This window comes from Prionailurus bengalensis, chromosome D1 (assembly GCF_016509475.1).
Source record: "Prionailurus bengalensis isolate Pbe53 chromosome D1, Fcat_Pben_1.1_paternal_pri, whole genome shotgun sequence".
Classification (NCBI taxonomy): domain Eukaryota; kingdom Metazoa; phylum Chordata; class Mammalia; order Carnivora; family Felidae; genus Prionailurus; species Prionailurus bengalensis.
In genome coordinates, this window is record NC_057346.1 from 7,874,847 (window position 1) to 7,884,611 (window position 9,765).

At 48.8% G+C, this 9,765-nt stretch overlaps 2 protein-coding genes across 2 annotated transcripts; one reads left to right on the forward strand and one right to left on the reverse strand.

Annotated features, from left to right (window-relative positions):
- Positions 1–6,206: 6,206 nt before the first annotated feature.
- Positions 6,207–7,903, reverse strand: LOC122483281 (translation initiation factor IF-2-like). The gene is made up of 3 exons (XM_043580111.1): positions 7,801–7,903; positions 7,309–7,769; positions 6,207–6,992 (listed from the first exon to the last, which is right to left on the reverse strand). The coding sequence occupies exons 1-3, from the start codon at positions 7,901–7,903 to the stop codon at positions 6,207–6,209; spliced, it is 1,350 nt and encodes a 449-aa protein (XP_043436046.1).
- A 12-nt stretch (positions 7,904–7,915) lies between these two features.
- Positions 7,916–8,748, forward strand: CD1H11orf87 (chromosome D1 C11orf87 homolog). Its single transcript, XM_043579269.1, has one exon. It carries the CDS (start codon positions 8,024–8,026, stop codon positions 8,627–8,629), a length of 606 nt encoding a protein of 201 aa, XP_043435204.1. The 5' UTR covers positions 7,916–8,023; the 3' UTR covers positions 8,630–8,748.
- Positions 8,749–9,765: the final 1,017 nt, after the last annotated feature.

The following is a 9,765-nucleotide window of genomic DNA, read 5'->3' on the forward strand; positions in this document are numbered from 1 at the left end:
CATCCTTGTGACATTTGGCAAAGTCTAGAGCTATTTTTGATGGTCACAACAGTCTGTAATGCAGTGATGGTGTTACTGGCCTCTAGTGGGTAGAGGCTTGGGATGTTGCTGAAGAAACAGTTTCCTGTCCCTGCGTGATGTAGCAGCTTATGACAACACTCCTTTATTAACTCACAGTTTTGTAGGTGAGCCTTCTGGGGAGATTGGGAAGGGTGCTTGACCAGGTTATTAAAGTAATAATACTTAAAAAATCACAGGGCTGAAATCAAGGTGTTGGTTAGGTTGGACTCTTCTGTGGAAACTCTAGGGGAAGAATCCACTTTTAAGCCCATTGACATTGTTAGCAGAATTCATTTCCTTGCAGTTTTAAGACTGAGGTCCCCATTTTCTTGCTGGTTGTCAGACATTCTTAGCTCCTATGGGGCACCCACCTGAGTTTGATCGTGTCCCCCTCCATCTTCTAAGTCAACAATAGCATGTTGAACTCCCTGCAGCCCTCTGACCTTGTGCTTTGAATCTCTGACTTCCTCTTCTGCCTGCAGCCAGAGAAAACTCTTCAAGGGCTCACCGGATTGGATCAGACCTATCTGAATAATCTCCATATTTTAAGGTCACCTATTTGGAACTTTAATTACAGCTACAGAGTCTCTTCACAGCAGCCCCTCTATTAGTTTTGATTGAATAATTGGAGGTGGGGGGGGGCATCTGGAAGCAAGGTGAGGAGTATTCTGCTTACCACAACAGTCTGTAATGCGTAAGACAGTCTCACAATAAGGAATTATTTGACCTCAGATACCAGTACTGCTGAGATTGAGAAACCTTGATCTAGGTGTACCTTTTTGTGCATGGTGGAAATGTTTTCAGCTTATTTTTCTTACAAAAGGCAGATTCACAGCCTGCAGCACTTGAAAGAAGCATGTGCCCCTGGCTTTCTGACCATGACCCAAAACTCTCATTTTCCAGGAGCTGTTGGTCACAAAGATCTTATGAATTATTGGACATCTGCTGGTCCATCCATCTTTACCCATTGACCTCTCTAGCTTCACATCCATCAGTCTAGATGGTTTACATTCTTCTGTTCTTTGATACAAATGGTATTTTATTTAAAAGTATTAGGAGAAGACAAGGATGTTAGCATTGTTTTGCCTTTGGCCAGGTAATCAAAATATAATCGTGTATGTAATTAGAATGCAAATTCCTGATTACAGAGACTTTTCCTTGGTCACAGATACGTTAGTTCAATTTGTGGTACGTGGTAGGCACACAGTCTTTTTGAATGGATGACTTTTGCAGTCAAGCATAATGTAGTAAGATGAATCTTGACTTTTGGTACAAATAACCAGATATAAATGGGGCTTAGGCTTGATTAGACAGTGCTTTATTATGAGGTGTAAAAGGGTAAAGCATATGTTTATGCAACTAGAGATTAGAAGTGCCCTGATAGGTATATAAAGGTCTGTAGGCTTTCAGACTTTCTTAGAGAAGCTACCTGGTTTCAAGTCTTACCCCAGTATGAAATCTCCTTTACGACACTCCCGATGGGTCTAATTTGCATTTGAAACTTTCCAGATGGTGTCACAAGATTTGGACACTTCGGAATAGAAATCTTCAAAGTATTTTTTTTTCCCCTCCTGAATACTTCATAAAAGAATTTTGGAAAATCATGGATTCCTTTGGACATTTTAATTTGCCATCTAAAACTTCTGATCATAATATTTGCAAAGAATGACTTGTAATTTCTCGCATATTCCCTATCATGTATGTACGTTAAATGTATTAGTCAAAAATCAGATTGATAGATTTAGTTCATTCAATTTATATGTCTTCCATACTACCTATCAGGCAAATGCAGTCCAAATTGTTAATCAAAATAGACAAATTGGGTTTATGTTTTGTGTTAAAAAGTCTGGATTCATTTTTCAATTTAAATAATTTAAATAAATTGAATACTTGTATCTCTGTGACAACTATCTCACTTCTCAATTCTAATTCTAAGATAAATCAATGTACAGGTAGAGAGCCTTAAAATGAGTCTGTCACCTGGAGGAAATATGGCTCTGTCCCATCAATGTCTCTTACACATGATCTTTATGCTTTGCTGTCACTTTGTCAGGGATTATACAACCTCACGGTATTCCTTTGTCTGGTTCTCTAAAGGTTTGTATGCCCTGAGTAATGCATGGTTGGTGAGGATTGGTAAATATAGGTTCCTCTTACGTAAAGTAGGAGAAATGCACAGAGAGGTGACAAAGAATTTTAACCTTAGATAGGTACATTTTCTGGAAAAGTACACATGGAGGTTGAAGATTTGGGAAATGATTCCTTGAAAGCTATACATACTCATATATCCCTGGAAACAAAATCTTAATATATTTTCAGAGATCTCAGTCCCCCATTTTGAAGACTGCTGGTTTAGATAATCTGCATGATTTCAGTATTTCCAATACTGAAATAGTGAATCGAAATATATTTTCTACCCTATATCTGTTCCACTATGTTTCAGTTCTCCTCTAAGTTCCTAGAATAGTAGCATAAATTCATCTTTTCTTGCTGATGCGCCAAACATTTGAAGATTTTCTGATGCATCCGTGGTGTCTTTCTATCTCTAGGATTAATATTTCAAGTTCCTTGAATTGTTCATTATCTATTACTGTTTTCAACCATTTACCTTCATGATTATCCTCCCATAAAGAATCAAACTTACCAAAATTGTCCTGACTTTTGATGTCCAAAACAGTATCGTGCTTCTATTGTTAGAGATAAAATACTAATCTTAGTGGTTTTCTTTATAATGTAAACAACTGCCCCTTACTGAATGCTTCGTATATGCTTAGTGCATACAATAACACTGCGGAAAAGATACTGCTTTTATTTTCATTTTATAGATGAGAAACTGAATCAGAAAAAAAAAAACAACTAGGCAGCTTGAACAAACTCTGGAGCTTTAGTCACTACTTTGTTGATTAACTAATTGCTGGCTGGGCCAGCAGTTGATGTAACAGCAGCCTGATGACTTACAGACTGTGCCTCTGTGGGGATGCAGAGCCCAGGGTAGTCCAGATACACGGTTAGGGAGGATGTCAGGGTCTGAACATCCTCTGGCAAAGTCCCTGTAAATGCGAGGAGCCTCGTGTGTGTCCTGCTGCCCTGTGGTCTAGAATGACCTGCTTAGGTAACTTGGTGCTTGGAGGGCTTTGCAATCTGGACTCTACTCAGTCCAAGGAAGGTGCGGAGTGTGGACTGCTGCCGGGGGTGGGGGAGACCCCTGAAATGGGGATTTGCATCTCCCCTCCTCTACTTCAACCAAACAGCTGTGCTTTTCTCTAGTTTGACTTGTTCACACCTGTGGATAGAGATAGAAATAGAGGTGTGTGTGTGTCTGAGAGAGAGAGGGAGAGAGGGAGAGAGACAAACCACCAGTTTGAAAAGAATACTAACTTTGGAATCAGTTTGCTTGGGTTTGATCTCCATAATATACTTACTCTTAAGTGACCCAGGCATTATCTTTAGCTGCTCTGAAGGTTACTTTCCTCTCCTGACATGTAGAGCAGGTAGTCAACGTTTTTTGTTGAGCAAATGAGTGAATGAATGAATGAATGAATGAATAAATAATTTTGTATTTTGGCTAAAATAACCTTGCAAAGTTAGGTTGAGGATTAATACTATTACAGCCTGGCACATAGGTATTTTGAAAATCATAATACTCCCAGCATTTGTTGTTATTGATTCAGTGCTTTCTTTTGGATTGACATACCAGGTGCCCATCTGGCACTTCTCTCTACGCTGGATGGAGATCCCTCATCAAAGTCGAGAGTGAGTATTTTATGTGGCTGAGTATTTGGAGTCTGCCTAAGTCAAGAGGGTCTTTCCTATTACAAAGGGAAGACTCCAGGCATCTCAGAAGCTTCTTGGCCCTCCCAGTCTTGAAAGTGTGGCTCAGTAAGTTTGGTGGCAAAAACCGTGGCAGCATGTTGTCTGGAAGAGACTTGCCATCGTGCCAGATGTTCCAAAATCACGTAGCAACTCAGTGGGCTCTGTTCCTACAGATGAAGAGGTGTGTGAGTTTGCGGTCACTGGTGTTCCTGGGTCTCGAATGCCACTGCCTAGTGACATCAAGTCTTTGTGCCCATTCATTCTCTGGGTAAGAACAAATTATGAACCTATAGCTTACTCTTCCTGAATGAGAAATGAAAAGAAAAGTGTGCTGGGCTTTTCACCTGAGGATTGATGTCTTTACCTAAATCATTTCCCGTTAAATACCATTGTCTTGTGGACCACATTCATCTGCTGTAGAGTATAAATTTTCCAGGGCAAGACCATGTCTTCTATTAGGTTGAGTAAAATGGCATAGACACTTGTAGCAGTCGTGGGATAACAGATGGTTATCATTTATAACAAAAGAATAAGAACAATGGCAGCCTACTCACAAATCCCAGAAAGTTGGTGTACCAAAGGAACCCCATTGTATATACATGTTTATGTATTTATATTTATAGAGTTACAAATGTTGTAATCCCCTTACAACATATTGCAAAGGTACACATGTGTCTCCCTGGGAAAACCTGGTAACTCCTACTTCCACGTCTAGAAAACAGATCAGTGAGAGTTAATTCTAATTATGTAAAGATTCTTTGCTTAACAAGACAGTGCTTCTAAAGAGTCTCTTTAAATAGCCAGATCTCTTTTTGGAATATTCAAAATTGGATTTGCCTTACAAAATGTTGATTAGACTCAACTTTTCAGGAGCAGAGAGAGTGTACAAAAATGGGGCATCACATGGCAGGTGTTAATGGTGAAGTCTCACTTAGTGATCACAATGAGAACAAGGTTCACCATTGCATCCACTGAGCCCATCAGAGTCAGAATGCCCAAATATGGCATTGGGTGCCCTCATTCGAGGCAGGAAGGCTAAGCCAGCATTGGGGTCATTGGCCACCATTAACTGTGTGAGTCTGGCAGCCAAGGGCATTAATCTGTGCTCTGAAATGATCTTGAATTATTCAGCATGTACCGATACTAGCTTAAATAGGGATCTTTTTTTTATTGAGACAATTATGAAGACAAATCTGATGGCTTTTCTTCAAATAAATGAAAACAGAATTTTGAGGAGAAATGCTGCATTTCTGCCTTCAAATTTAAGTCATGAGCAAGGAGAGGAATAGAAGTTGGAGTAGGATCAGGGTCAGAAGGGACCCCCAGATTGTAAACAACCTTTTACTCGCAGTGTCAAACTCTCTTTTTTAAATAAAACCCTCTGCTTGCAACCAGGTAAGGAGGTGTCAGTCATTCCTACTATCTCTCAATTCAGATGCATAGCTGGAAAAAGCAGTATTTACTGCATCACTCAAACTTGCAAGTAAATATTGTACAGGCATCGTGTTAGACTCAAAGATGGGAAGAAAACAAGATGGAGGGAGGAAGGAAATGCACGTTGTCTAAGACAACTGGATGCTTTCAAAGATCACACGGTGCCTTGAGGTGCTGTTCCACGCCGGTTTCTCTAGTAGAAAAATGACAATACTTCATTTTAAAATTGGCCATTGTCACCAAATACACCGTTCATGTTTTGCCAAGGGTTCTGAACCAAGAGTTGATTAATCTCTGCCTAGATTTGGGCAGGCTGATGCAATCTTCCAGGAAGTTTTCTCCCTTTCCCTTGTGCTGAGAGGCTGTTGTTAACACTGTGGTAAACTAAGGGGTAAATTCAGAATTTTCTGTTTCCTTCTGCCCTCCTCTTAGTGAGCGTTGACTTCCTGCCTTGTAAGCCTTGTAAGCCTTGCATGTGCTTTGTGTGCTCATGAGTGTCTAGATTTCGAAAGAGAAAGAGTGTTTCATATACCGAGTGGGTGTCGGGCCTGAAGACCAACGTGTGAGCGAGCAGGGTGGGATCACGAGCCCGGCGGAGTGAGAGAGAAGTCGGAGACTCTGGGTGGAGAGAAGAACAGTTCATTTGCAGTGTTGGACGTTAAATGCACGTTCCGTTTGTCATTTCATGTTTTGCCACCCGAGTTCAGAAATGCCCCTCTCGTTTCTCACCTTCACGCAGTTTCTGCGCGGAGCCCGGGCCAGGATAGACAGGCTCCCAGAGGAGAGCCATCCTCATAGCGGAGACAGGAGGGGGAAAAAAAAAAAACCCAACAACAAACCCTCATGTGTAGGGGCGGGGGGGGGGGGACGGGGGGGGCGGGAGATGGCTGTCTAGAGTGTTAAAAAAATGTGTTGCCGGGACCATGTGGCAAAGGGTCGTGGGCGAGGAGTCGGGCAGCCCCAGAACTGAAGCTTCGGCCCTTCGCAGGCAGAGCAGGGCGGAAGGTGGGTTGCTCAGAGCGCGCTGCTGGGGTTGCTCCCGGTCGGTGGCCCCTGGCGGGGACGCAGAGGGAGTCTGGGCATGTGTGTGGCCGAGGCGCGCTCGGCCAGGCCGGGGTGTTGGGGTATGAGGGTGGGGTGGGGGCCTGAGGGGTGGCTCGGAGCCCTGGCGGTGGCTGCCTGACGTCACCGGCCTCTCTGGCAATAGGCTGCGAGCTGAGCTCCCCGAAGCGGCGGCGGCGGCGGCGGCGGCGGCGGCGAGGCTCGGTCTCCGGCCCCTTCACTCCGCGCCTTCTGCAGCCGCCACTGCAGCCGCGCGGCGGGGGCTCCCTCCCCGCAGCCAGCCGGTGGCCCCAGGTAAGGGACGGGGTGCGGCTGCAGGCTCCGGGCCGCCGGGGGGCCCGGGACGCCCGCGGGCAGGACGGCTCCCGCGGCCTGCGCAGGCCCCCCTGGCGGGAGACGCGACCCCCACCCTGCCCAGCCCCGGCTCGCGCGCCTCCTCTCCGCTCCGCACTGCAACAGTTAGCAGCTGCCTCCGGAGAACGGCCGGGGGGCTCTGCTGGGTGCCGCGCCCCCCACCTCTGGTGCCCGGGAAGAGCCTCGAGCTGGGGCCGGGAAGGCTGGAGAGAAGGTCCGTTCGCCAAACTTTGCAGACGAGAACCCTTAGCCTTCCGTTTCCAGTCCCCCTAGAAAGGAGCAGGATACTGCCCAGTGCGGGGCACCGGGAGATGGGGACAAGGGGGCGTTTGCGAGGATGTGCTTTAGCTGAAAAAGGTGTTTCAGCTGCTTTTTTTTTTTTTTTTTTTTGGTTGGGGGGAGGTACCAGGGAAGAAGGCTGGAGAAAGGATGGAGCGCGATCCTGCGCGTCAGCTGTGACCACGGACAGAGGCGGAGTAGGATGTGGTTGTTGTGGTCCCCCAGGGGCGCGGGACTTAAGGGACCTGAAGCCGGCCAGGGAAGGAGAGTCTGGAGGGGGAGGGAAGAGAAGGGAGCACTGCGTACCGGAGTCGGCTCGCTGGGCTGTGGGGGGTGGGTGCTGGGAAGGGCAGGATCCACGGGAAGACGTCCACTAGGAGGGCGAAGGAAAGAGGCGAGGCGGCGCTCTGGGAAGCGGGGACCACGTTCCCCGGCGGCCGTGTGTCGGTTGCAATTAGAAAGTTGTGGAGGGCGCAGGAAGCCTGCCTTATCTGCTGAGTAATCCGTGCCTCCGCGGTGCCGGCGCAGACCCCTTCCCGGCGAGCGGCGCGAGCACGAAGCCGGCGGCTCGGGTGCGCGGTCGGGGGGGCGGGCGGGCCGGGGTCCGCGGGCCGGGCCGTGGGGACGGCGGGGCGGCGCCCCGCTGGGGCAGCGTGCCCGGGGTGGGGGGGGCGCTCTGCGGGGCTGGCGGAGCCTCCCAGCCCTCCGCACGGCCCCGGGCAGCGGCCGGGGTCCTAACTCAGCCTGTTCTCTTTGCAGCCTGGTGCCTTGGGAAAGGAAAAGGGCGCGCGGACTCGCGTTCCAGGCGGGGCCGGAGAGGATCTCCTGCGCGCCGCTCGCCTCCCGGCCGGCTCGCTCGCCCGCCCGCGGTGGCCCCCTCGGCCCTTGGCTCGCGCGTCATTCTCTCCCGCACCAGGGAGTAGTTTGGGGTGGCGTGGGCTCCGTCCTCCTCCTGGCTGGTGGGAACGGTGTGCCCGGGAGAGGAAGTGTGGTGGGCCCGGCCCCTCCCCGCCCAGTGCCGATGAGTGCCAGGGCGCCCAAGGAGCTGAGGCTGGCGCTGCCGCCGTGTCTCCTCAACCGGACCTTTGCCTCCCCCAACGCCAGCGGCGGCGGCGGCAACGCGAGCGCCCGTGGCCCGGGTGCAGGCGGCAGCGGCGGCGGCACCTGCATCACGCAGGTGGGACAGCAGCTCTTCCAGTCCTTCTCGTCCACGCTGGTGCTGATTGTCCTGGTCACCCTCATCTTCTGCCTCATCGTGCTGTCCCTCTCCACCTTCCACATCCACAAGCGGAGGATGAAGAAGCGGAAGATGCAGAGGGCTCAGGAGGAGTACGAGCGGGATCACTGCAGCAGCAACCGCGGCGGCCGGGGGCTGCCCCCAGCGGCGAGCGGCCAGGCCCCCGCCCCTGCCAAAGAAACCCGGCTGGAGAGGCAGCCCCGGGACTTCGCCTTCTGCGCCCCCTCCGACGCCTCCTCTTCGTCTTCGGCCCCCGGCCTCCCGTGCCAGGGTCCCCGCGCTCCTCCTCCTCCTCCACCACCGGCCCCCAGTCCGCAAGGAGCACACGCGGCCTCCTCCTGTTTGGACACAGCTGGCGAGGGCCTTTTGCAAACGGTGGTACTGTCCTGATTGTTGAGCCCCTCTCTCCTCTCCTCTCCCTCATGTCCAGCATCTTGGCCTTCCTTGCTTTTATCCCCCTCCGTCCTTCCCCTCCCACTTTTCTCTGGCTTCTCTTCCCTCTTCCTTCTTTCCGTATCTGCCCTCCCCTCACTCTGTTTCTCCTCCGCCGAGGCACTGTGCGGTATTTGTAAATATTGGGCAAGGAAAGTCTCGGAAGAAGAAATAACGCTGATAATACTTTATTATTAATATTTATAGTAATTATTATAATACTAATAACACAATCCAAGCGCATGACAAATCACATAATTTCTCATTGTCAATGAACGATGCGTCTTCCCTCTCCACCCTGCACCCTCCCCCCCCCCCCCCCACACACACACAATAAGGAGGAGAAACCGCACAAGCTACCAAATATGAAAAGAAGGCATTGATTCCCGGAGCAAAGGGAGTGGAGGGGGCCCGGTGTGTTGTACATAGCTGTCAAGTTAAGGTTCAGTTAACTTCCTTTCCTTCCACCCCCCCCACCCTCCCCCATCCCCCATAAGCTTTCCCTTTTTCTTGAGCTGCCCTCCCTTCCCCATTCCTACCCTCAGCCGGGCTCAGGCAATAGTATATTATAAAGAAAACGTCTACATTAAGCACCAGAACTACAAGAGGCCACAGAGACAGTCCCAGAAAAACATAAATGACATGAACCCATCTCCGGTCAGCCCTCTTCTCACCCCTTAGCTACCCATTCCCTTTTCTAGGACCAGGCATTTAAATTTACTTTTAGAAATGTCCCTCGCTGGCTAAAAATCTTTAAATGAGTTGAAAAGAAAGGAAGGAAAGAAAGAAAAGAAAAAGAAAACAAAAGAAAGAAAGAAAGAAAGAAAGAAAGAAAGAAAGAAGGAAAGAAAGAAAAGCAGAGAAAGAGAAAGAAAGAAAATGAAAAAGAAAGAAAGATCTACTGCTTTTGCTGCCTGCCCTGCCCCCAGCTGTACACCTTTTGAGTTGTGGCATTTTCAGGATTCACAGAGGATCCAGAAGCTGTCCAGCCAGGTGTGGTGCTGAAATTGCTTCACCAAACTGGTTACTTTATTTGGTTGTGCAGGCGGAGGAGGGGCTGTTTTGGGAAATGACTATTTTAGCTTTTTGTTGGC

Bases quoted from the DNA above. Each gene is read 5' to 3' on its own strand.
- LOC122483281 (XM_043580111.1), bottom strand. From the start codon at position 7,903: ATGACGCGCGAGCCAAGGGCCGAGGGGGCCACCGCGGGCGGGCGAGCG. The intron at 7,770-7,800 runs GCGAGTCCGCGC...TCCTTTCCCAAG, and splicing joins TCTCCGGCCCCGCCTGGAAC to GCACCAGGCTGCAAAGAGAA. The intron at 6,993-7,308 runs GTACGCAGTGCT...GCTCCTTTCTAG, and splicing joins AGCCCAGCGAGCCGACTCCG to GGGGACTGGAAACGGAAGGC.
- CD1H11orf87 (XM_043579269.1), top strand. From the start codon at position 8,024: ATGAGTGCCAGGGCGCCCAAGGAGCTGAGGCTGGCGCTGCCGCCGTGT.